Source organism: Leptonychotes weddellii, chromosome 14, assembly GCF_054177405.1.
Source record: "Leptonychotes weddellii isolate Sample4059 chromosome 14, ASM5417740v2, whole genome shotgun sequence".
Classification (NCBI taxonomy): Eukaryota; Metazoa; Chordata; class Mammalia; order Carnivora; family Phocidae; genus Leptonychotes; species Leptonychotes weddellii.
This window is the reverse complement of record NC_138382.1, coordinates 24804610-24831466: the sequence shown is the minus strand read 5'-3', so window position 1 is coordinate 24831466 and position 26857 is coordinate 24804610. Positions and strand designations below refer to the sequence as shown.

General features: G+C 45.1%; 1 protein-coding gene across 5 annotated transcripts in view; it reads left to right on the top strand.

Moving 5' to 3' along the window:
* The window catches only part of PTCH1 (patched 1), a 69540-nt gene that overhangs the window by 23494 nt on the left and 19189 nt on the right, over positions 1-26857 (top strand). For 4 of the 5 annotated variants that reach the window (XM_081802930.1, XM_081802928.1, XM_081802931.1 and 1 more), the window contains exons 3-15: positions 4985-5174; positions 8292-8361; positions 8457-8548; positions 9942-10140; positions 10441-10562; positions 11372-11519; positions 12317-12448; positions 12856-13011; positions 13658-13756; positions 14297-14422; positions 20445-20563; positions 21216-21618; positions 22040-22349. In XM_081802930.1, the coding sequence (XP_081659056.1) occupies positions 4985-5174; positions 8292-8361; positions 8457-8548; positions 9942-10140; positions 10441-10562; positions 11372-11519; positions 12317-12448; positions 12856-13011; positions 13658-13756; positions 14297-14422; positions 20445-20563; positions 21216-21618; positions 22040-22349 (2166 nt within the window). The remainder of the gene's footprint in view (positions 1-4984; positions 5175-8291; positions 8362-8456; positions 8549-9941; positions 10141-10440; positions 10563-11371; positions 11520-12316; positions 12449-12855; positions 13012-13657; positions 13757-14296; positions 14423-20444; positions 20564-21215; positions 21619-22039; positions 22350-26857) is intronic. The other variant, XM_081802929.1, reaches the window with a different exon arrangement.

Sequence of the window (26857 nt, the reverse complement as noted above, 5' to 3'; positions counted from 1 at the left end):
GCCTCAGATTTCTAGAGAATTTGCAGGTAAAGAGGCATAAGACGGCTTGCTTTCTGTGTGCCCTCATCTCTGCCCCCCTCTAAGGCCCCCCTCTAAGGCCCCTCTGGGGACCAGAAGGAAAACGGGGGCCTGTCCGCGGCCACCCAAAAACGATCTCCTCAGTGGCGGTAAACACTCTGGGAGACAATGTTGTTGTCCTTTAAATAAAAAATACCAATTGTTTGTCCCGCGTAATATTTTTCGAGCATTCTAAAAGCTCTAGCTGTGAGGTTGATGTTGTCGGGTATATGGAATTTGGCTCTCCTAGAGGTATATCCTCAACAAGTGCTCAGGAGCCACAAGGCTCTCAGGGAAGTTGGATGCAGGATTGAGGGTCGGTTCCACCTCCTATCAGCTGGGTGACCTTGGGCCAGTCAACCAAACTGCAGCTGCTTTTCCTCTTCTGTAAAGTAAGGGTGATGCAACATGCCCTGTGATAAATGAATAAATGACCTGCTCAGCACCTGGTTAAGGGTGTGGGAAATTTCCCACACATTGTTAATACTCACACCACCTTACGAGGTTAGTTGTAGCATTTTCATCCCATTTCACAGAGATGATTACCGAGGCCCAGCTGGGTCAGGGACTTGTCACAAAGCTGCGACTCAGAACCCAGCCCTTCTGATCCTGGTTCTCATCACCCGACTGTCCAGTCCAGCTTGGCCCAGCTTGATGGGGGAGCAGCACCAAGCAAAATATTTATAAATAGGTAAAGAATGCATGTGAAATGGCTTTGCAAATGCAAAACATACACAAATTTAAAAGGCTATTTTGTGTCCCAGGATCCCAAGATAACATTTTTCATGAGTCTTATTCAAAGAGTTTGGTTGTTATTTTATATAAGTTAAAAGTTGTTGCGTTTGGAAGAAGGAAAAGAATGTAAGAGGACCTCGGAATATGATGAATATGCATGTTATTTTTGTAGTGAGCTTGTTTTTCATTCAGATCCCTACCAAGCAGCTTTCATATTTTTCTCCTTTTGTCACACGGAAGTCTTTAATTGTACCTGTTCCGTGCAGAAAAATTAAGAATTAGCAGTAAACTCCAAAAAGGGAAATGGGTAAATATTGTCCAAGTATACCTACATCTACATCACAGATACTGAGTATTACGGCTCATTCTGCTCAGTAGTCAAAAATAATCATGCAGTACTTCATGAACAGTAGACTATTTTTTAAATAATAAAGAAGGGACCTTGACCTTGAAAATGGGACAGAAAGGGAGAAAAACCAATTCCCCCAGACTGCACCTGTAATTTCAGCCACTTGAAAGGGGTTCTGTGGGGCTTCCTGGCAGGTGGAGCTTCACACTGATGCCTGATGAGGAAGACTGGCTAGATAAGGAACAGCCCTGGGCTGTCACTCAGTTGTGATTTCTGATAGGCATTTATTTGCTAGGGTAGTAGAAGTCAGGTGAGTCCATAAAATCGCTCTGTCCAGAAGGGTTTCTGTTTCTGGTAACTTGTTCCAGAGCACCGTGCGCGAATGCTGATATAAGAGCGTATGAAGGCTGGGGCACCTGGGTGGCTCAGTAGGTTGGGCATCTGCCCAGGGTCCTGGGATCGAGCCCCGTATCGGGCTCCCTGCTCCATGGGAAGCCTGCTTCTCCCTCTCCCACTTCCCCTGCTTGTGTTCCCTCTCTCGCTGTGTCTCTGTCTGTCAAGTAAATAAGTCTTTAAAAAAAAAAAAAAAGCGTATGAAGGCTGTGCCGTTTGTGAAACAGGTACACCTGAGAAGGAGCTAAGTCCACCAGCGCAACCAAGTGAATGACGTAATTACGGCCTCACCGAGTTCCAGCCCCACTGGCCTCCTCTCTCCTCCAGCAGCAAGCCAAACAGGAGTCTTTACACTTGCTGCTTCCTCTGCCCAGGCACTAGTCCCCCAGCTCACGTGGCATCACCATCTTTATTTCTTCTGTGGCACTTGTCATGCCATGAGATTAGCTTATTGATGTGTTTGTCTGTTGCCTGTGTGTTTCACTGGCCGGCCAGCCTTTTGGGGCAGGGAACACGCCAGTCTCACCCCCCCCATAGCACCCCACTGTTGAGCACACGACAGGCACCTTTATACGCTCGCCGGATGAATGAATCCTGTCGAGTAAAGTGGATGTCAATGAAACTTTTTTAAAGTTACTGAATAATTTTGCAAAAACATGCATATTTGGTCAAATATAAGATGAAATGTTAAATAAAATATGGCATGTAATATGTAAAAATAAGTTGAATTTAACAGTACCCAAAGGTAGGATACAGCTTAGGTGATTGAGGACACTTCAGAATTCAGGGTCTTTCAACTCAGTTGTTCTATCTACCTACGATGATAGTCTTGTCTCGGTTGAAACTGGTTGTCATGTTAGCAAAATATTAGATTTATCACTAGAGCAAAGAGATGAACGAACAAAAAGATTTCCAATTCCAGAGACATGACAAATACCTTAATTAAAAAATATCCATTTATTTAAATATACATCTTAAACCATTTAAAAAGTGACACTATAAAGCCCCTGGGGTCCATTTTGTATGTTGTAGGAAATAGCATCCTTTCTGAAAACCCCTGTAATAAAATCACTGATCTGTTGTGAGGTTGGTCTGGAAGAGTGTAGATCATTCTTTTCAGGAGCATGAACCTTGTATGTGATCTTTATTTTCGTATGCGCTCTTCGCTTGGGTCTTCACCTTTTTCGGTTATAGTCACAGGCAGCTGCTCTTAGGCAGGGGAGAGGAGGATGGGGGATGTCTGTGGTCCCCGTTTGTTGTTACTCGTTTGTTTTTACCTCGTGGTTTTAATTCACCTGTAGTTAAGCTTCAGGAAAGATAGAAGGAAGTAGGACTTTGTAAGCAGAACGAGGGATCATGCGCTACGCCAATGCTTGAGGATCCCGGGGAAATACACAGGATTTATAGGTGTGGGGCATTGATGTCATATAGCCAGAAAAAAGGAAGGAGTTCAGCTTTTTTTCCCGGAAAAGTCTCTTTGGAGCTCTTTGGCTTGGAGCTCTGTAGCTTTTCAGAAGTGACCTCTGGACTAATAATTGGCTTTTTAGCCTCAAACAGCCTTTGTATCTCCAGAGAATGTGGATTGAGTCTAATTCAGTTCACTAGTTAATTGGTTGAAATAATGCATTGTGATTCCTGCCAGAAGGAGCCAGACCCTGCCTGCAGGCAGCTTTAGAAGAGCATCCTGAAAAGGCCTGTGACTTCATGTAAATTTATCCTTTGTTGCAAGTTTCCTATGTTTTCCTGTGGTCTTTCTTTAACTTCAAATTGGTTGCAGGGTCCTCAGCAATTCCCCAGGGCATCTGTCAAAGTTTTCTGCACAAGGAGTCTTAATACTTTGTGTAACCGATTGATCATTTCCCCCTCTCTGCCCCTCCCCTCTCCCCCATGCCCCCCCCCCCACCGTTTCTCCTCCTCTTTGACACACCCCACAGTATGTTCGGCCTCCCCTCACAGTATTCCACAGTGGCCTTGGCCATCTGCGTGGACCCACACAGATGATCCTGCCAGTCTGTGAATCTGGACTAGCTTTCCTAATGAGGGCATTATTTGCTTTTTAGCCTGCCCCCTTGTTTATAAAATATGCCAAGAGAACCAAACAACCTGCTGTTCCCAATACTTACTTACTTGCCCAAACCAAATGTTTATGTCCTTGAATACTAAATTTGAAGAAAAAGGATTCCTCCTCGTGGGAAAGCTCAGGATGATTGTTGAAGGGTCTTTCTACACTGCAGCTGAAGGCCTGTCTTTCAGTAAACATGCAACTTATCAGTGACTTCAGGAACTATTCAGACTCACCAGCTAGGCTTGGAGTGTGTGTGTAGGGAGAGGGAGAAGGGGGGGGGGGTGCTGTTCTAGGATTCTCTCTCTCTCTGTTGCTTCCTGGCCCCTTCCTGAATAGCCCCTTCCCTGTGACCCTATTGGATCAAAGCACCCTCTCCAAGAGCACTCTCCTCAACCGCATCCCCACACACCTACCCTTTTGGGAACTGCAACTCCCTTCCCCCCATACCTCCCAGCCAGGTGGCAGCATTCTGAGCTTGGCTTGTTCTAAAACCATAATTGAAATATAACGTAGGACCTGAGAAAGAAGGCAAAAAAGCAGTTTGCAGTACCAATGTCCCTTGCACCTTGTTTCCCTGGCCTATGGCTTGTCCCACTGTGGTCGACCTGCTGGAGAGCCGGTTGGTACTAGGGCAGGGGTTCTGGCCCCAGCAGCAGGTTCAGAATCATGTGGGGGAGCTTCTGGAACACGGGCTGCCTGTCACCGGCAGCTCAGAACCTGGCATCTTTGTTTCCAGGATGCTGACCAGGTGAGTCTGATGGAGCCAGGACCCAGAGACTGGCCGTCCGGGCCATTGGCTGATACATTTGCTTCCTCTCAAGTACATCTGATGTGAATCACATTATTTATCTTCTCCTGGCAAGTTTTGTGCTAAACTTTCCTTGTTTCTTTTTCAATGGGGAGAAACATTTCCTTGTTACCTTTGCTAGATTATTTAGGAGAAGAGTGTAAATCGAAGCCATTTATCTTGAACTGGGCTGCAGGGGCACATTGTTTACACAAGTGAAAGAAATTGTAACAGGGGTATTTGGTCTGGTCTGCAAGGAAAAGGTGTCTCAAGTTTTCCCTCCCCCTCCCCCTCCTCCTTTATACATATGGTGTATTAGTTAGAAGGTGCACAAAGCACGTATGCATTAGGTTTGCATATGCAACGAGCAGGACAGTTGTTCATGGGTTTAGTGAATATTTTTTATGTTTTTTATTGGTGAAATGAACATTGCCAATAATCATAAAGTGAATGTTACCCACCCCCCCCCCAAACATCAGCCATATGTTTTCATGAACAGAGAGCACTTATCATGTATCGTGCACCTCTTAGTGAGATAACAGAACATGAATTCGTGGGGATGTTGCTGCTCTAATTGAAACCTGTACATGTTTGTCAGTTGGTGGACGAGTAAGTCGTGAATTAAATTATACTCGCCAGAAGATTGGAGAAGAGGCTATGTTTAATCCTCAACTCATGATTCAGACCCCGAAAGAAGAAGGTGCTAACGTCCTGACCACGGAAGCTCTCCGACAACACCTGGACTCCGCACTCCAGGCCAGCCGAGTACATGTATATATGTATAACAGGTAAGCTGGTGGGAAGAAGCTGCTGGTTTTAGTAAGTTACGTTACCCTGGAAATATGCTTAGAGTGTTAGTTCAGATAGTTTTCTAATGAAGTGATTTTTTTTTTAAATCTTGATTTTTGTTTCTAGAGTTTGGTAATAAATCAAATACTGATAATGTATTTTCAGTAAGTATCTTGGCACTATATACCCAAAATGAGTATGATCCTTCAGGCAGCCATCTGGGGGGCTATACACCCATTCTGAAGATGTTTCATTGCTTAAGATATTTTTGGAGCAGTTACAGTTGGAATTGCTTTCAGTCAACTTAAAAAGAATGGGAAAAGAAAAAGTAAGAACTTACTTCTGGTTTCTTCGAATTCCCCACAGTTACTGACAGTTGGTATGTGTTACAGAGTGTGTAGCAGGTTGAGCCACTCTGGTGAATTCTTACTGACAGGAATCATACACAGCTTCACAAAATATTACCCTTTAACTTCATAGCTAATTTAACAGTGCTGTGGGTATAGTAAAAACATACAGAGACTTCTGGAGCAAAACTGACAGTCCTTTCTCTTCTCTATTTAAACAGTGAGTTATTCAGGGCAGGGACCACATCTCTTGTCCATCCTTGCACCCCAGCATTTAGATCAGGGTGGGCACTCAAGAGTTTGATGATTGACCAACTGCCTAGATTGTAAATTTGAACTGGGTCTTCTCCTTGAACTATTGAGATGACTATCACTAAACCCGGTTTCCAGGGGACCACTGAGTTAACATTTACCTAACCCCATTCTGTCCCTCACCAAGGCTTTTAAGCACTTCTTCTTTTTTTTTTTTTAATTTATTTTAGAGAGAGAGCACGAGTTGGGGGGAGGGGCAGAGGAAGAGGGAGAGACAGGGAATCCCAAGCAGACTCCACGCTGAGCGTGGAGCCTAACACAGGGCTCGATCCACCACCCATGAGATCATGACTTGAGCCAAAACCAAGAGTCAGATGCTTAACCGACTGGACCAGCCAGCCGCCCCTTTGAAGCACCTTTTAACTGAGTGGTTGATAGTACAGTTTTTCACAGGAGAGGGGAGTAAGTGGCCCTGTAGACATAGTCAGTGGCCAGGGAGAATGAGGGGAGAGAATAAAAGGAAAATCTGTACTTGTCACTGCTACAGTAACCTCCACTCTCCATGGCTTAACTGGATTGGCTCTAAGACCCACCTTGCTAGAGACAGAGCCCTAGGGTCCAGCATGAGTCACACGCTCTTGTTTCCTCATCTGTAAACTAAATTACTGATCACTTGTGGTCTACTATCCTCAGGAGGCCCTGAGAACAAAATGAGATATATGTAATGGATGACAGGGAAAACGTAAGGAGGTATTCTAGCACTTTCGTCAGGCTGACTTGACTAGCGAGCACACCCCGCTCCTTTCAACACATCCCTCCCATTCAGTAGAGGAAGCAACTACCCAGTGCAGTTTTGGAAAATTAGTAAGTAGAGGTCCTGTAAAGAACCTGGAAATGGGCATTCCAGGGCCACTGTAAGCATGCTGACCCATTTTTAACATAATGGGACCCTATCTTGAAGGGACTTGTCACTAACACACTTAAGGAGAAGATGTGAGTGTCTGTACCATAAAATTACACTCTTTATCTGAGATGGAACCGAGAACATTTATGCGTTGGAATGAGCTTTAAAGAACGCCTAGTTTAACCCATCTCATTTTTTAGGCGAGAAAACCAGGAATTAGATCAATTAGAGCATTTGTTCAAGTTCATACAATTATTAAACATTAGAGCCAGGTTTCAAACCCTTTCTTCTGGCTCCAAGACAGGGGTTTTTCTAATGCACAGCCATGCCCTTCAAGGAAGTGTAAATGAGTTCACCGACCAAGTGATATTGAGGACCTCCTCATGCTAGATTTAATTTATTTTAGAGAGATGCTGTGTGGAGTTCAGTATGAACATATACATAGATGCCTGAATAGGTGGGTGGGTGGATGAGTGGATGGAAGGATGGATGAATAACTTGAGCCCTGCACTCAGGAACTGACGGTCTAGTTAGAAAGAATGAAGACATCAGTGTAGATGGGCACATACAAAGCCAACCACAGGCACCCCCCGGCCCAGGTGTCCAGGTGTCAAGCAGATCGGACCAGCAGTGCCCTGGAGTTCAAGAGAAAGGGGTGATTTTCGTAGCTCTGGGCAAAAAAAGCCTAGTGGGAGGGGTGGCATTTCATTGGGAACCCTGCGGTATAGATGTGAAGGTTCCACAGGGAAGTGGGCTAAGTCTAGAACATTCCTTTGGGTGACCAATACAAAAAAAAAAAAGAAAGGAGACCAATAAAATAGAGCAGTTTAGAGAGACTTAAAAACATTTTTTTCTTCATCTGGTTTTCCCATCCCCACCCTTTTCAAATTTCCTCTTTGTTTCAAGTTAAGTTTATCTCCCTGATGCACTTGGAAAGGCATGGGCTTACAGAGCATTTTTCTAGAGTTGACAGAACTCTGTAATAATAGATAGGTGATAGATAATAGAGGTAATTGTTGATCAGTATATTTAATATCATTTCTACAGAACAAGAATAAAAGACTGTAAAGTAGGAAATCTATCTACCTGGCAGTGTTGTTTATAGCATTCATGGTTAAGAGCAGAAGTCATTTCGAACACTATCTGTTAATAAGGACATTAACTGCCAATAAAAAAAAAAAAAAGTCAGTAATATTTTCCTACCTGAAAATATGTTAATGTATTATAAACTTTACTAATTAGTCTCCACTTATTTTGAATTTCTGATAATTCAACTCTGAATTATCTTCCCTGAAGTTGTTCAATGTATGTAGAAAAGCAGATTAATGGTGTAAACAAGATTATTGGGAGAACACTTCAGAAAACAAGACTTTTCATGTACTTTGGTAACATTCATTTACATAAACACCCAGATGTTAATTACAATTGAGTATTATCTATTCATTAAAGCAAGCTTGTTGAGTCTTTACTTGGCAAAAGTTGTGCTCGTTTTGACAGATACTTAAAAGTGATAGAAATTGCAGTTTCTATATATGTTCTATAGTTCCGATTTTGCACTGATTTCCTTACGTTACTATAATGAGAATGTTTGTCTCTGCTTTTTCTTTTACTAGGCAGTGGAAATTGGAACATTTGTGTTACAAATCCGGAGAACTTATCACAGAAACAGGTTACATGGATCAGGTATATTTTCTTTTTTTTTTTGCAAGAAATTCTCAAAAATTCCTCAGTGGTATGCATTAGCCTAACGTGTGGCCTGTTCTTTTTAACTTTGACAGATAATAGAATATCTTTACCCTTGTTTAATTATTACACCTTTGGACTGCTTCTGGGAAGGGGCAAAGTTACAATCTGGGACAGCGTACCTACTGTAAGTGTGTGATCTTGTTTTCTGATGTCTGTGATTTCTAAACTTTAGAATGTTTCGGATGCTCCTTGATCATTGTTTATTCTATTTCAGTTTTGAACAAGAAATAAAAACATTGAAATTCCGTGGGCATTTTTTGAGTGAATAGCTGGGGGAGAGGGGATGTCAGCAGAATGTTTTTCCTCTTTTCAAAAAAAAGTTCTGAAGGCACCAGTAAATTTCATTCACTTTTACCAACCTATTTATATGCAAATAAAATGCAAATTCTTTCAGAGTATGTATGATTTTTAACTCTTTAATAAAATGTTTGCAGTTTTGCTAACCAAGCACTGCCATATGTTTGAGTTCTTTTCTAAGGAGAGAGAATTTATTAGTGCGTACGTATCAGAATTAAATATATTGAGTTAAAGTTCAAGATCCTCCTGCAGAGTAAAATACTAACCTTTCTTTGGATCACATTAATGACATTGAAGGGGGAAATCCGCTATCTTTGAAGGCCATGGTAGGGGATGCTTCACGATTTAGCAGTTGGATATTATATACACCGCATCATTTAAGGAATAATTGTTAATCAGTGTAGACGTTTTCAGTTAATTATGCAAGAGTTCGTGCTTGGGTTATTGTTTCTGTCCTGGCTTACACATATCTGCAAAAGCAATTTGCAGTGGCCATACCCTGACCTTCAGTGTACAGTTTTAGATGGGAAATAAGGGGTTTTGTGTTTTCTGGTTGGGAGATTCTGAATAATGACTTCAGCCTGGTTAAGCAGCTACAGTGTGGTTTGAACCACATAACAGGCAGCCAAAAGCCTTTCTGGTCTGTCAACAGCACAAATTCAAAAGTGAGTGTGGGGGGAAGTGGCCCTGATGGTGGTGATGGCAGAGGCAGCAGGGGGCGTTTGGGGTCGACTGCCAGGCTGTCAGAGAGAGCTCATAAGTATGGGATTATTGAAGGTAATGGAGATCAAATATTGTGATTGATGACATTTACGAAGCATTTATTAGGCTGGCAAGTGCTAATTTGACATTGTGATTCCCTCTTCTTCCCCCCCCCGCCCCCCTTAATTTTGGATCTCAGTCTTCTGCTTAGGAGCACCCTTCGGCAAATTTTGATTTCAGGTATTAAAGATGACGTATCAGCCAGTAACGAGTCTTTGATTTCTTCATTAATTTACAAGCTCTCTGCTTGCCATTTCCATTCATGAATTATTTTCCTGACTCGGGTTTGCATACTGATCCCCAGGAAAGGAGCATTCGGTTTCTGTGCCAGGGTCTCCCCGCGTTGCCGCCCTCCCAGAAAGCCTAGTGCGATCCGGACGCAGTATATATGATCTGCGCAGGCTCGGAGGCTTGGAAAAGCCTCTTTTCATGGTCTCGCCTTCTAATTTCTTTCACAGAGGTAAGCCTCCTTTGCAGTGGACAAACTTTGACCCTTTGGAATTCCTGGAAGAGTTAAAGAAAATAAACTATCAAGTGGACAGCTGGGAGGAAATGCTGAATAAGGCCGAAGTTGGTCATGGTTACATGGACCGGCCCTGCCTCAACCCGGCTGATCCAGACTGCCCTGCCACAGCCCCCAACAAAAACGCGACCAAAGTGAGTACGGTCATTGATACTGCTCCTGGGGGCTGAGAGGAAAGCTTGGCGTCTTCCTCCGCAATTCCTAGTCCTATTATTTTCATTTTTAAGATTTGATTCTCAACGACCTTTTTTTGTCTATGGAGCTAAGTTTGTTTATAGAGCTAAATTTTGCTGTAAGATTTGCCGTACGCCTCTCATTAGCCTTGTTATTAATGTTCTCTCTGAAACAAATAAGCCCTTAATGCACTGGATTTTAACAAGGCATGTGACCTGCCTACTAATTCCCGTAATTATGTGGCTGTCTTTTTATTTTAGCCTCTTGATGTGGCCCTTGTTTTGAATGGTGGATGTCATGGATTATCCAGAAAGTATATGCACTGGCAAGAGGAACTGATTGTGGGTGGCACGGTCAAGAATAGTACTGGGAAGCTTGTCAGGTAATCCAGCACAAGGAGGAAAAATCCAAGCCATCTATTTTTTTGTCCTTTGCTCAGAAACCACTTCCCTCCTGACATCTGCGAGTGTACTTGTACTAATACTTAACTGTTCTCCTGGCCAGCAGTCTGGTGTAATAGAATATTAGGAAATACTAGTGGACCAGACCAGCTCGAAAAACTGCCTTGTGGGGAGTTTCTCAGGGGGAGATTGGCTGTTTTCATCGGGACTGTAGTTAGTGACTGTAAGACTAGAAGATCGATTATGTAGAAAGTGGGGGCAAGCGTAAGGCAGGCAGGCAACAGTGGTCAGAGCAATAGGGTGGAGGGGTGTGAGCTAAGCTCTGTCCCAGACTGACCAACAACTGACGGCTGCCGAAGAATTCTCCCCTGTGCCCTTGCGGACTCCGCTCGGTCAAGCGTCAGGCACTCTCCGTCTGAGATCCCTCCCTTGGGAGAGCCGTCGGCTGGGATTTCTGCATAGGCGAGCATGTAGCGCCGAGCCCAGCGTATCTGGTCAAGCTATCTACTCCCCTACCCTCCCTGTTTCGCTGAATAGAAACTGAGAAAGGAAATTGCTTATTAATTTAATTTTGGGGTCTATCTGTAAAAGGTTTGTAAGGTTACACCTTTAATATGGTACATCCATCTATTGAGTAAAATAACCATCCAGGTCCCGTTTAATGGAAACATGTGCTCAAGTAGAAGGAGAGAATGGCCGCGAGTGAGGTGGGGGCGCGCGTTCAGGATTTTCAGCAGCGAGGACAACTTCCTGGAAACGCTGATGTTGTGTCTTTGCCACCCTGTCACAGTGCCCACGCTCTGCAGACCATGTTTCAGTTAATGACTCCCAAGCAAATGTACGAACACTTCAAGGGGTACGAGTATGTCTCGCACATCAACTGGAACGAGGACAAGGCAGCCGCCGTACTGGAGGCTTGGCAGAGGACGTACGTGGAGGTAAATCGGCGGCATTCCGACACCCACCTTGGAATCTGGGTACAGACCCCTTAGTCACCACGTACTTCATTGTCGCCATGTTTTAGAACATTTGTTTTCATTAGAATCTATTTGCAAAACAAATGGTCATTTTGGGGACCTGGTGGGGTGAGAACTTTTTTTCCTTTCCTAGATACGGAACACCTTCGTGTCTGGCTGATGGCTAATTCTAATTGGGACGCCTGAAACGTTCTGAGTAACCAGTTGTGAACTCCAGGGCGAAGGCGTAACAGTGTTTAAAAAAACACTGGGTTAGCAAGAAAAAGTGTCTGGAAAACATTAGCAAAGCATAGAATCTGGTCACAGCTGCAATCCCCTTGGTTAGGCCATGTGACAGGAGCTGGCCTTTCCCAAGCAGTGACCTCTACTGAGCTGCATGTGACCTTTTAAAAGTGGCCAGCAAACGAAGTGGGGAGGAGTGGCCACAAGACTGAGTCGATTTGGATTGGGGCGGGGCAGGGGAGCCGATGGGACCGCAGATCTGTTGTAGAGCCATGGAGAGGAGAAGGTAGTCTCAGGTGAGGGTACATAGAGATGAGGCCAGCTCACCGCGGCACCCCATTCTCACGTGATGAGCGGTGGCCTTCATTGTCCCGGGCCCAGGGTCATGTCACCTCAGTCCAAGTTCAAACCCAAATCATGTAGCGCTCTTTTTAAGGCATCAGAAAAAAGTGAGGGTTGAGTGGAGGGGACGTGTCCCCCGAGGTCTGTGCTATTGAAGCTCTCATTCCATTTGGGACTTTATGTTGTGACCACAGGTGGTTCATCAAAGTGTCGCTCCAAACTCCACTCAGAAGGTGCTTTCCTTTACCACAACGACCCTGGACGACATCCTGAAGTCCTTCTCTGATGTCAGTGTCATCCGAGTGGCCAGTGGCTACCTACTGATGGTAACAGTCAATTCAGTTCTCCTGGGGGGGGGCGGGGCGCGAGTGGGTTTGGTTTTAGTTTTTACCTTTCCATGACCGCTCCTGCTTTTTAACTGCTCTTAACACACACGTGCATCCAAGACAGAGAGAGCTCGGCTTCATAACGATTTCAAAAGTGGTCGTGTAAAGCATTTTCTCCCATTTGCAGTTTGCCCATCTTTGACTCGTATCATTCCGTGTGATGTCTGTAATGTAAATTGTTGTTGTTGTTGGATTTAATTAGTTCTACCTTTTGATTTGGGGTGATGGGTGGGGGAAAACATTAGAATCCTTACACGTTCTAATGTTGGGCTTTTGTGTCTCCCCCCTCCCCCGGTTCCCCCTCCTCACTCCTTCCCTTGCCCCTCACCCCGTTGTTCTGCTCGCAGCTTGCCTATGCCTGTTTAACCATGCTGCGCTGGGACTGCTCCAAGTCCCAGGGTGCCGTGGGGCTGGCTGGCGTCCTGTTGGTTGCACTGTCCGTGGCTGCAGGATTGGGCCTGTGCTCATTGATCGGGATTTCCTTTAACGCTGCAACAACTCAGGTACTAAGGGAGCCACCTATCCACTGTTTGTTGACAAACACCCCTCCGCGGGCTTGGCCCAGCCGCCTCCTATGTGTCCATGTCACCTACAGGGTCTTCCGGCCTTTACCGCCAGGATGCCACACTTCAGAGGGGGGTGCTGTCTCAGAGAGGAGCACTTGGCGGGGGGTGGAAGGTCTGCACGGGCTTGTTGATCGTAGAGATGTTTCACTTACCAGTGCAGTGAAGACCGTCCTTTAGAGCCATGCCCCGGTTCTCAGACTTGAGTGTGCCATAGAGTCGCCTGGAGGGCTGGCCACACCTCCGACTGCCGGGCCCCGCCCCCAGAGTTTCTATTTACCAGTTCTCAACCATGCCTGTCCAGGGATCATGCTCTGAGAACCACTGCTTTTGATGAGTTAGCTTCCTTCCCATGTATTAGCTTTAAAAATAAAATAGCGGAGCTTAAAAATAGAAATGGGTAAGACCTCCTGTGAGCTAAAACGGCTAGATCCGGGGAATCTTAACTCTTGGAACTAGGTTCTTCACCGTAAGCTGATGTGAGCTGTCCTTGGGGTAGCTGCTGGGGGCAGTGTTCTCAGTGGCTCTAGAATTATCTGAATTGGACTTCGTGTGTTTAATGCGCTGCCCTTTGTGTTCGCTGCAGGTTTTGCCGTTTCTTGCTCTTGGCGTTGGTGTGGATGATGTTTTCCTTTTGGCACATGCATTTAGTGAAACAGGACAGAATAAAAGAATCCCTTTTGAGGTAATAGAAAAACAAAAGAAGAAAGCTTTGGGGCCAGCCAAAATCCCCTCTGTTCTTGAGTATTTGTCCTTTAATTTTCTTTAATCTGGCCTAGTAAATATTTCAGTCCCAAGTCAGTGACATCTTACTGGCTCTAAATAAGTAAAAGAAATCAGAAGAACCGCAGAACGATTATTCCAAAGCCTGTATTTGCTTTTCTGGGTTTTTTGTGGGGTTTTGTGGTCACTTTGTCCCCATCCCTCCTGCCCCCCCAACACACACCTTTTAAATCTTAAAAATTGACTTAAATCATGGTCTTGCAGCTTTGTGCTTTGGATGTGGTAGCCAGGTACAACGCAGGACCGTGTAGATAGTCCTGAAAACGTTTTCGATGCCAGTGTCGGGGGGGCAGGGCGGGGAGAGCCCTTCCTTATGCCCTGACGTCAGCACGATAAACTACCTGTTGTCCCACTTTGTCGCGAATTTGGACTGTTGGCACGATCTGTGATCTGGGGGCCCCTGCGCTGTGCGGCTCTCAGCACCGTGGTTTCTCGTCCTCAGGACAGGACTGGAGAGTGCCTCAAGCGCACGGGAGCCAGTGTGGCCCTCACCTCCATCAGCAATGTCACCGCCTTCTTCATGGCCGCACTGATCCCCATTCCCGCCCTGCGGGCCTTCTCCCTCCAGGTGAGTCTGCACTGGTCACATCCATGGCGAGCACCGCACGGAGGCCGAGCATCCCATCTCCCTTCTCCACTAACGTGAAGACAAGTAGCTTGTCCGCATCTGGGGCCATTCAGGGTGGAAGCTTCTTAAAGCAACAGCCCCGACACTCCCTCTAAAACACATGCCAGGGCTCCTCCCCTCCTTTCATTCCTAGAGCCCAGATGCCTGGGGTCCGGGTATCCCCAAGACCTGGTGCCTTAGGGAGTGGCCCTTCCCTTTATAGTGAGACGAAAACCACACGAGGGCCACTCTGCAGGGGATGCTGAGAAGCCCCCGTTCCAGATAGCGGGAAGTCCTCTGGTTTCATCCACAGTGCAGCCAGCTCTTGGCCGTGCCTGCTTCTGAATCCCACTGGGTTTCTGGGCTTACTCCCTTCCCTGCTGGCCACCTCAGCCCCAGCACACCACCCTCTCTATTTCCCTAAAGCAGCCCCAACACAGGGCAGTTGTACAACGCAGAGGAAGAGGCTGCAGTAGAGACCAGCTAGGCGGTAACCTAGAACTGAGTACGGTTGGCCCTTGAACAACATGGGGTTTGGGGCTGCTGACACCCCTCCCACACAGTCAGATCTTCATACAACTTTGGGCTCCCCAAAAACTTAACTACTAATAGCGACTGTTGACCAGAAGCCTTACTGATAACATAATCAATTAACGCATCGTTTATACGTTAAATCTGTGTTCTTAGAACAAAATGAGCTGGGGGGAAATGTTATTAAGAAAATCATAAGGAAGAGAAAATACATTTCGAGTGCTGCACCATGTTTATTGGAAACAGCCTCTAAGTGGACCCATGCAGTTCAAACCCATGTTGTTCGAGGATCTGCCGCATTAGCTTCCACCGTGCAAACGTCCGGCCATTCTCTGCCTGCAGGGGGTTTGTTGGTGGGCGCTCGCTTGTCACGTCTCTCCTTAGTCTCTCCACAGTCTCCTCCATCTCTTCTCTCTTCTTTTGGTCTCCTACTCCCCTCTCAGGCTGCACAAGAAAACTCAAAATTCCTCTGCCCTCCTTCTGCAGAGCAGTTTGGCTCCTGCATTGTTCTGCTCTCTCTTCCCAAACCAGGCCCTTCCACACCTAGAGGCCACCAGGATATTTCTTTTGTGCAGAGAGCCAGCTTACACGAACGGTAAGAATGGAGAGCTCCCGAGGCTGGGGACACAGCTCTGGTCCGTTCTGTGCTCGGCCGGGAGTGCTGGCATGGCTCTGCTGCTGTTTGAAACTCTAAGGAATCCTGGAATCTGTCAGTACAGCGGATGAAGACAGCTAACTGACCAGTCTGGGATGTGACCTTCCTAAGCCCCAGATGTTTTCAGGTTTTGGTATTACAAAGACGTTCTTGAAGTTTTGTGAATTAAATTCACATTTTTTTTTAAATTTTTTTTAAAGATTTATTTATTCACGAGAGACAGAGAGAGAGAGGCAGAGGGAGAAGCAGGCTCCCCACGGAGCAGGGAGCCCGATGCAGGGCTCGATCCCAGGACCCTGGAACCATGACCTGAGCCGAAGGCAGATGCTCAATGACTGAGCCAACCAGGCGCCCCTAAATTCACATTTTAAAGCTTCAACTATTTTCCAAGAGAGACACGGTGGCTTTCCCCCCTTTTTCTCTTACAGTATGATGTGTAATTTATGAGATGGCCAGGTTTTAAGGGAAATTACTTTTGGTGTCACTTTTTTTTTGAGAGGGAGAGGGGCAGGGGGCAGAGGGGGAGGGAGAGAGAGAATCTCAAGTAGGTTCCACACCCAGCGCAGAGCCTGATTTCACAACCCTGACATCATCACCTGAGCCAAAATCAAGAGCTGGGGTCGCTTCTCCAACTGAGCCACCCAGGTGCCCCTTGGTGTCACTTTTTAAGCTGTTATTACATCCAGCTTCTTCCTACTGCTTTACTCTGGTTAATCACCAAAAGGTGATTGTGACCAGGAAGAGCAACTGACAAATCATAAATTAGGTTTCTCTTTATGCTTTTGTCAACACGCTTCACTCTTTTGTAGTCTTCATATTTGAATTAATTTCATTTCACCAATGGCTAATGAAGACCTGAGGAACTAACGATCCAGCTGTGTTTGGGACACTAGACTTACTTAATATTTAGTGTAAGATAGAACATGAGAAAAGATTTTTGTACCAATCACTGTGACCGCCACCCCCCAAAAGAAAAATACTAAAAAAATGAAAATAATAAAGGGTTTATTATAAATATCTAAAAGTAGAAGAAGTAAGTGAATTAGTGACTAAGGTTAAATCTGAACGACCGAAGCACAGGAAAATGAAAATATGTCTAACTGCTTAACTGCTCAGTGATGTGGAACATAAGTGAAAAGTGCCCGCTGAAGAATTGGTACAATTACCATTCTAGAATGCCTTTTTGCACGGGCATCTGCACACCCACCTGCAGTCTCCCGTTCTCGCTGCTTATACATACAGCAGATGCCGGTGTTGAGAAATTGTCCCCCTCCTCTAACAGTGGGACCCTCTCCCGCCTCTCTCCTTTTCCGCTTGCCTTTTTCTCGCTGCTCTTTATTTCTGCTCTGCCTCACGCTCCTTCATTTCTTCTTGTGTCTCTCTCTCATTTTCTCCTCTCCTCTCTCAGTACACACTGATGATTCATCAAGGCATACTCTCCTTTAATGATATCCTATGGTGTGGTGGTCTGAAAAGCTACATGAGTTTTCCTTACGCCTTTTAGAAAATCCAGTACGCTAAAGTTCTCCCAAGGTAAGCACCTTACCGAGATGAAATGAGTACTGTGAGTTTTGCATTTCTATTCCAAGCCCCTGGGGTACCACTTTAGAAAATTGAGGACTTCCAGGAGTCCTCATTTATGAAAGACCCCATAATAACTGGCTCATTCTCTGTCAAAAACAAACTTAAAATAAAAGGAAAAAGAAAGAAAAAGAAGAAAATGTAAGAAGAAAAGAAAAAGAATGTGCCATGATTTTTGCTGTAGCCATCAGAAATTTACACTGGTTTCCTTTTAAATATATTGACATTCAAAGTTTGTCATGATGTAGCTTCTCTTTCTTTTAGTGAACTGTGTTAAGTTGTGCCTCTGGGTATCCATTTGTGTTTGTGTTTTCAGGATATTACAGATTAAGCCTCAAAAGAAAGAGACCCACAGTGGTTCTGTACACTAATAAATCCATATTAATTTAGGATTTTTCTTTGTGGAACTTTTCCAATTGTCTAGCTTTATCAAAATAAATAGAATTTTTTTTTCCCCCAGAGAAACCGTCTTAGACTTCCTTGTCAGTCTCCATCCATCTGACCAAATGCCACCTCTATACCAGAAAGCAGTGGCACCGTCTAATTCTTTAGGAACCAAAGCCCTGCATAATTGAATGGTGTTCTTCAATGGAAACTCCCAGAACAGAACGCCGTATTGTTCCACACAGTGAGGGGGTCTAGATGAGGGCCCTCTGGGCAGGGTCAGTTTGTCTCTGTGCTCTGCAAGTGTGTCAGCAGGGCCCCCACGGATGCTCTGCTGCGGGTGGGGTTGGGGGGCAACAAAGAAGATGGGGACGTTTCCTTCTAGTACAGTAATTAGAATTGATTGACAGTGCAAATCATCCCCATCAATAGATTTTCTTACAATGTCTTAAGCTCCCCTTTGTGCCCGCAATGACCCTTCTCCCTTGCTGAGAAGTCCTTGCAGCTTGTTGGTCTTTACTGTTTGGGTGCACTTGAATGGGACATTGAAGTTGCGCCGTTTTCTTGTCAGAATATGTTCTCCCTGTGTACGCAGTATGCCGCCGGACAGTGAGCGTGGACAGGACGCTGCACTTAAGAGTTGGGGGGTTCTTCGTGTCCTCCACAGACGCCTCCGGGGGATAAAGCTGATATCAGATGTGTCCCCAGCCCCTGTGGAAGCCTCGGTGCTGTTCCTACCAGAGCATCTGGGCCACTTGGGTTCCGCATCCTCAGGAACTGTTGTCCAGAGTGAGATGCCCGAGAGTGTTCTGTCGGCGTTCCACCCCCGAATTCTAAACATGCCTATAATAGAAAGAAAAGCTGAAAGGACTCCACCTCCAGAATTGAATTTTCTGGAAAAATCTCCTTGAGAATCAGACCCATCTTTGCCAGGACCCCTGTGGTCAGATTGGTCAGGAGGCCGAACCCAGCCCATGTCCATCCCCTCAGGAGGTGACCAGGTGACAAGAACTCCCAGGTCGCAGTCAGGCTGAGGGCACTGACATCAAGCCTGTGTTTGAATTTGATTTACTCCATGACTGCCGGCAGGTGACCATCCTCTGTACTACGGAGTCTGTTAGGTACTTGTGTCAAGAGCAGTAATAATGGCTGTCCTGGTTGCTGTGGGGATTGAAGAATTGTGTGTTAACTACCTGGTCTCCCAGTACTCCCCCTTTTCTCTGCCCCCAACAGAATTCTAGGTCTCCCTCTCAGACACAGCTTGTCAAGTTCCTCCACATGGCACATCCTTCCTCCCTGGCCCCACGAGAGGCCTGTTTTTTGTCTTCTACACCTCCTTGAGACCCTGCCTTGACCACCCTCTGCCCTCCACCCACACCCCCCCCCCCCGGGTACTCTTCCCCCTCTGAGCTGCTCTGGAACCCTATGCAAGCTTTTATTACTACATTTATTAGCCTGAATTGTAGTTTGTTGGTAGGTCTGGCTGTGGTGGTCCTTGAGAACAGGATTTTGTCTTATTTTTCTCTGTGTCCTCCCTTTTCTTTTTAAAGTATTTGTCTCTAAGATGAATCCTTTAGTCTTTAGGTCTTTAAAGACCATTCATTAGAGCGGTTAAGTTCACAGGTTTCATGTATTTTGAGATGATGAGGAATTTCAAAGCAGACTGAGAAGAGAGGAGTTAGGCAATTTTTAGAAGGAGACTCTTGATTATTTTTTGGTTTTGTGGACTTGACAGGGAATTAATTATTGAAAGGTACCTTTCCAGACCTTGGCCTTGCTCTTTCACCTTGAGCATAAATGCACAATTTTTATCAGAAGCCCTTTGCAAAGTTCTCTTCTGATTCTGTTAGGTGTCTGCTACAAGCAGGTTTTCTTTTCTCACCCGGAGACGTTTACCCAGTTGGAGGACGTCTTAGAACTAAGTAGTTCTTTGAAAAACTTCCTGAGACCTTTTAATTTTCAAAAAATTTTCTGATGATTTCTTGGTTACTTAGCATTCCAGTTCCTTTTTTTTTTTTTTATTGTGCCGCTTCTTTCCATTCCTGTCTGAATGGGCGAGCCCTTTCAACTGTCCTCTGTTGACTTTCCCCTATTAACAGCCCAATTGTGTAATTTTTACTAGGTCAGCAGGAGATTTGCCAAAGCACTACAGAATCTAGCCCCATGTTTATTCTAGGTTATGGAGTGACTTTTGAATCTGTACTTATTTATTCTGCATACTATAATCACACACAGGAATTTCTTTCTGCCTTACTCTCCTTGACCTTTTATGTTACTGTGCTCGCACACACCACAGGCTACTCCAGAGGCTATTTGGAATGTGCCTATTAAAAACCTCAGGGGACGTGTTTGAAATTTTATTTCATGTTTTAAAGGTGACATTTTGATATACCCAATCCACTTTACGTCTAAATATTCTGAGTATAAAATCAGAGTAGCGTGAAACTCTTAGAAATGTTCTGAATGGGGAATGTTTGTTTTCAATTAAAACATCTCAAGTATATTCTGTATTCTGCCTTTGTAGATTTGGTTTGGTTAGGTTGCTAGCAAGACGCTCATTTTATTCCTGTGTTTGTACATCATGGGTTCATGAAATTCTAAAAGATGAAAAGAATCAGAATGATGGGGCCTGTTCTAGTCAAATGGTCTCTTAATGATGGAAGAGAAGCAAAATGATGAGAAACTCCAACATCTATTTCAAGTTTAAACACTTCAATAGGGAATTGAGAGAAAGATGTTGTTTAAAACCTCTTTTATTTTCAGAGCAGTCCTCTGACTGGGAGGAGACATATTGGTGACCTCTACTTTTTTTTCTTTTCCCCCTGCTTCCAGGCAGCCGTAGTAGTGGTATTCAATTTTGCTATGGTTCTGCTAATTTTTCCTGCGATTCTCAGCATGGATTTGTATCGACGTGAGGACAGGAGATTGGATATTTTCTGCTGTTTTACAAGGTACAATTTCATGAGCTGCTATGGCCTTTATTTGTTGGGTGCAGGGTGGTAGGTTTAGAGAACTCTTTAGCCTGTAGACTTGGACGAAAATGTAGCTAACAGAGCTTGTTACCAGTGTGATGGAGGCAGAGGAGATAATGGATGGAGGATGCTTTGTTGGGGATATTGAGTCACAGGCTCTCCCCTCCCCTGACTAAAGACTCACAGCTCTGGGGTTGTGATGCACACGCTCACTATTTCTGTTATGGATCGCTTTGTCTGATTATTGGGAGTGTGTCATATCTCTGTTGATTCAGGCAGAACAAAGGTTTGAAAACCAACCATCCAGAAAAAATACAGCCCTTTGGGTGTTGTCGGGTTTTGGGGGGAGGGGTTGTGTGTTTTTTAGGAATTGTGCTTTGAAAGGGGTTCATCAGCATGTAACTTCGATTTTGCCAGCCAAATTCAGGATCGGCCATCCATTTGGTCTCCTTTGACTTACTAGTGTCTTGTGTCCAGGTGGTTAAATCAGGTGATGTTTGTGGAACTCAACAGTGTGATATTTTTCTTCTAAATTAGAGCTATGTAAAATGGATACTGTCGGTCACTGGCAAAAATGAAAGGACTGTTTCCCTGTTTCAGTATACCATTGCAACATATCTTCCCCTCTTAGCCCCTGCGTCAGCAGAGTGATTCAGGTTGAACCTCAGGCCTACACGGAGACTCATGATAACACCCGCTACAGCCCCCCGCCCCCCTACAGCAGCCACAGCTTCACCCATGAAACCCAGATCACCATGCAGTCCACAGTGCAGCTCCGCACAGAGTACGACCCCCACACGCATGTATACTACACCACTGCCGAGCCACGCTCCGAGATCTCCGTGCAGCCTGTCACCATGACCCAGGATACCCTCAGCTGCCAGAGCCCCGAGAGCACCAGCTCCACGAGGGACCTGCTCTCCCAGTTCTCCGACTCCAGCCTCCACTGCCTTGAGCCCCCCTGCACCAAGTGGACACTTTCATCTTTTGCTGAGAAACACTATGCTCCTTTCCTCTTGAAACCAAAAGCCAAGGTAATCTACCAAAACAGAAGATTCTTCCTGTCTTCAAGAAATAACAAAACCGTCTCCTTTGGAATTCATCAGGTTGCTTCTTTGGGTGTGACTTATTTCAGACCTCCTAAAAAGTCAGTCCATTTAGCATGTGGGGCCCTTTTAATGAGCTCATCTTCTACAGGAGTGAATCTCTATGTAGCAAATGTTTCTGTGAATTTAGATGAACTCCTTATGTTTTAAACATTTTGTTTTTCATGAGCTTGTTTGAAAATGTGATTACTATGAGTACTTGTTTTTCCCTCTGGAGAATGACCCCTACATCCTTCATTAGGGCCATTTTGGGGGTAAAAGTGAGGTTTGAACCAAACAGCTTGCTTTTGTCAAGGGAGAGTTGGTCCTGTCCTCTGGCTCTGATCTTATGCCTCTTACTGTGTTACAGGTCGTGGTGATCTTCCTTTTTCTGGGCTTGCTGGGGGTCAGCCTTTATGGGACCACCCGAGTGCGCGATGGGCTGGACCTTACAGACATTGTGCCTCGGGAAACCAGAGAATATGACTTTATTGCTGCACAATTCAAATACTTTTCTTTCTACAACATGTATATAGTCACCCAGAAAGCAGACTACCCAAATATCCAGCACTTACTTTACGACCTTCACAAGAGTTTCAGCAATGTGAAGTATGTCATGTTGGAAGAAAATAAACAGCTTCCCAAAATGTGGCTGCACTACTTCAGAGACTGGCTCCAAGGTGAGGTGCTGCTAGTGGGTGTTCGCCCTTTGTAAACTTTCACCATTCGGTCTTTGGTATGTTCAGCTTCCACAAGTTCCCTTTGTTCACTTTATTAAAGTGTTAGATTATTACGTAACACTAACATGTTTCACTGACTTCTAAGTGATGCTTAAAATTCTTCTATGGACTGTTTCTGGGGCAGCCTCCCAAATCCGGCTTTTACCTATAAAATGATGCAAACAATTCAAATGGGGGACTCGGGAACTTCTGTATGAATTTATGGGTGCACATTAGGAAATGGGAAATATGTTATAAAATCGGGAGCTGATGCTTCTAGTGCTATTTTTTTGGATGGTGGTTAGTTTGATGATCAAGTGAAATCAGAGTGTTGATGGAATTTCTAGACTGACTTATTGACAAATTATGGCTTTACTATACCGGTAAATTTTGCATCATTTGAGAATATAATGTAAAATTCCATATTTGGACCATCTTTTGATTTGGCATATGAAATAAACTTATCAATGCTTAATCACATCTCACAGTATTTCATAAATAATCGAATTGTGCTTTAAAATGCCTTTCTTAGCATTTGTTACCTTGTCCTTAGAAACATTTCTAGGAAATAGTAGTCAACTGGAGAAAAAAAAAAATGGCTTAAATTTGTTCCTAACTACCAACTGAATATGAATGTATTCAGTGATTCCAAGAACATCTGTTCATTTATTCCATGTTGACACATGCAAAGTGAAGTGGGGAATCAAGATAATTATCCACACAATTCAGGCAAAAAATGCTTTTGCTGAAATACCCAAATAATTATGGCCCCCAACATTTTTTGGCTTAAGTTATCCAAATGATTGTCTTAATTTACCACTTAATTAGGCTTGTTTAAACACAGATTTGAGTGCCTTTTTTGGTCTTAAGTCAATACACTTGTATGTAAAGATTAAGCAGCCAATTTCCTTGGACGTTTGCATGAAATGGCAAACAACTTGAGTTTGACTGAAAATTCTTCAATACAGTTTCTGGCATTGACTTTTGTTGCTAGAATTTTGTTCATGTGTGTATACCAGATTTGACCTCTTCTTTTGAGGAAGGCAAAGAGAACTGCACGACGTTAATATAATTTTTTTAACATGCTCACGAGACTAACGTGAATTTGTTCCAAGTCTTATTTTTTACAGTAGTTTGGGAGGTTGTGTTTTTCAGATAATGAGTCAAAACAGGACCAGGCAGTTGAGAGATTCCCTGCTTTTCATTTTCCCCCATTGGCCAAAGACATGCAAATCGCTTGCCACCGTGACAGAGCGATTGTCAGCACTGCCAGTATCTGAGCCAAGGAGGGTTATTGTAGAATTGATTTCAGCGTCTTCAGCCATTCCTTTGGATGCTCAATACGGCCTGCTAGGCAGAGCTTGGGAAGAGGGCAGAGGGTACTGTCTCCAGGCGGTGGTGAGGGCTAACCTTTTTATAGCGTATTGTAAATTATCCCTATGCTTTCTCCCTTTAAAGACCTAAAGCGGTTGGGCTTGAGAATCGCACTTTTTTAAAGGTGCAATTGAATCATGTTGTTTTGATTGCTAAGTGAACAGCACCCACCTAGACCAAATGAGATCCATTCTTGCTCCCAAGCCGGGGTCCCAGCCAGCTCTACAACTCTGCGTGTGACTCTTATGAGGTCCAGCAGAGAGCACTGGACACAGAATGGCCAGGTAATGGGACCGTTGGGCTGCCTAGACGGTTTTCAGGCCTGTCAGGTGGTTGATTGGGTCTTTGAACACTTCCTGCAAGGAATCAGCTGTCCTTGAATCGTTTAAAAACATTTTGGGAGGCTCTTAAGTGTTGGGACCCCTCATTGGTTTTCAGTGGAATTATCACTAAAAACCATATTGCGCTGTTGGTCTTTAGCAACATTCCACAAGTTTGGGGGGCGTTAACTCATAAAAATACATAGTGGTAACATCACATGTCATCTTTAAACACACATGCAAGTAAGGCGAAGTTGCAGGTAAAAACCACACTGTGCATCATGAACCAATGGTGTTCGTTTGTATTTCACACTGAATTATGCAGATAAAATTTAAATCAGTGTTTTCTTTTTAGGGGCCCATATCAAAGAGAAATTGACAATTGGGATAAGTAGCTCAGAACTTCCCCCCTAGAAAATAATATTTAGTATAAAATTTAAAATGAGAAAAGTTCTAGCTAGAACGTTTACATTTTGCTGTAAAATAGGTATACCAATGTTTTCTACAGTGCACATGTGTTCGAGTATAAAATGTTGGCCAAGGGGCAGTGGAGGCAAATCCTTGTCCCTCACTTTGTGTCTAGAATCTTATGTTGTACATGTACTCTTGGGCCAATTCATTGTTACTGAGCTTTTTGGTAATTCGTCAGAAAATAAAATAATCTAATCATGAGGACTTCGCTCTTTCCTAAGGTCAATGACTATTTCTCATTTGTGTCTGTATTCCAAGTACAGTTGATGGCGCGGGAGGCTGGCAGCGTGGATGACGAGTTGAACTGAGTTGCCCACAGGGTTGCCATCCCCAAATCCAATCTAGGGTGTTCCCCGATTCTTAGTGCATAAATATCTTAAAACTACACTCAACGTTTGCGGAACACCGTTCTCCCCTAGACATCATTGGTGCCCACAGTAACTCTGCTGATCGTATTTGTGCCTTCAGCAGAGAACTTCCTGAGCACCTCTGTGTGTCCAGGCCATTTAGAGCAGCCGTGGTTCGAGCCGAGCCTGGACCCCTGCTGGGTGGCCCTGCTCAAGTTGCTTTCCACGCCTCAGTTTCCTCATCTGTAAAGTGGGAACCATGATGCTAACAGGGCTGTCTCGTGAGGTGGTTGTAAGAAGCACACTAGTGATCATTGTAAAATGCTGAGACAGCCCCACGCTCGCTGAGCACGAGTGGCTCCTTAGGATTGACGGGTCAAGAGGGAAAGGGTTAAAGTCTCATACAGGCCATGAAGTGATGAAAATTCTATTAAGGTGAGGAAAACAGACCAGGTCTCTTCTGGGGGGTGGGGAGGGGAGGAGGGCTTGTTTTTGCTCTCCTGCTTATTTTTTTTCAAAAACAAAAAAAGGCTTTAGGTAATAAAATAACATCTGCTCAGTACGGCTTGTTGTGTGCATGCCCCGCTCTGAAAAACAGTCTGTGTGAGAGTCGGGAGCCGGCCGTGCTGGTGGTCCCTCCCGCCCACCGCTCCTCCACACTCGCCCCAACATGGCCTTCTTTCAGCACCAGGCCTACGGGCCTCATCCCCACATTGTTCGTGTAAAAACAATGCCCACAGCAATGTGGGCAGGAAGGTTTAGAGAGAGAGAGACGGGGGACAGGGGCCTGTGCTCCCCTCTCCGCCTGCTTCAAACCCCAAGAGCTTAATTATTTTGAGCACTGAGGGAACCAGTACTGGGAGGGGGGAGGTGTCTTTGAAGTCACTCAAGGCATGTCATGAAATGAACCCTTTTCCCTTCTTACTGGCCATGTCTAACCCTTGCAAGCGCAGCTTGTTCAAAAGATGTGGTTTCCTGAGCTGCTGGGGCTTGGGAGTTCTACTTGGGAGGGGATGGGGGGCAGGGGGAAGCAGGGCAGTGGAAAGGAGGTGGGGGTGTCGGGGGAGAGTGTGTGCACAGGGGATCACTCAGCCCCTAAGGCCAGGTCACCAGGGCCCTGTTTTCTCTTCCAGCACGCTTATCTCTTTACAGCTGTAGCCAAACCGTCAGGTCTGTAATGATGGTTTTGATTACAGAGGCCAAGCGCAGCTGTGTGTGGTGGGCTGGTGGGCTCGCCCATCCCCCACACCCAGAAAGCCCTTTCCTTCCCCTCCCTGTGCTTGCGGTTTGTCATCTGTTCTCACAGAGCCCCCTTGTATTGGCCTGTGGCTTCCTGTTCTCAATCTGATCCAAATTTACCCCGTGAGGCATTTCCCTGCGCACACAGGCGCTCACGAGATCCCTCCCCGCGCCCCCCCACACCCCCCTTCTGAGGAAGGGTGGCAAAGAGGAACAGTGGAGAGTGAATAGGTGTTGGCTGTGATCTTTACACAACCTGGCAGCCGATCCCACAGCTTGTATTAGCTCCACAAGTCGAACAGATGGAACAAATTGACAGACTCGTGTTCACTCGCCCTGGGCTGGAGAAGCAGCTAAGTGCTTGTTTGAAGCTGGGAGTTCGAATGCGTGTTTCCCCCTCTGCGTGGGATTTCTGGTTGTATCGGAGAATCCACGGCTTTAGCACCTGACGGCAGCGTGAAATGCCTGATGAGCCTGTGTGGCTTCCTCACCCAGCCAGCCAGCTCTCCCAAGCTCTCTCTCTTCCTTTCTTTCGGAATAGCCATGGGGGAGAAGAAGGGGTTTCTTTTTTTATGTAAAGGTAAAACATGTATATTTGTTTCCCAGAAGCAAGTATTCCCCTCTTCTGTCTTTTTGAAGCAGTGATTATTAGCAACCTGAAGTTCATCCATGAAAAATCTAATAGTGTCACTTGAACTTGAAATAGAAAACAAGTAGC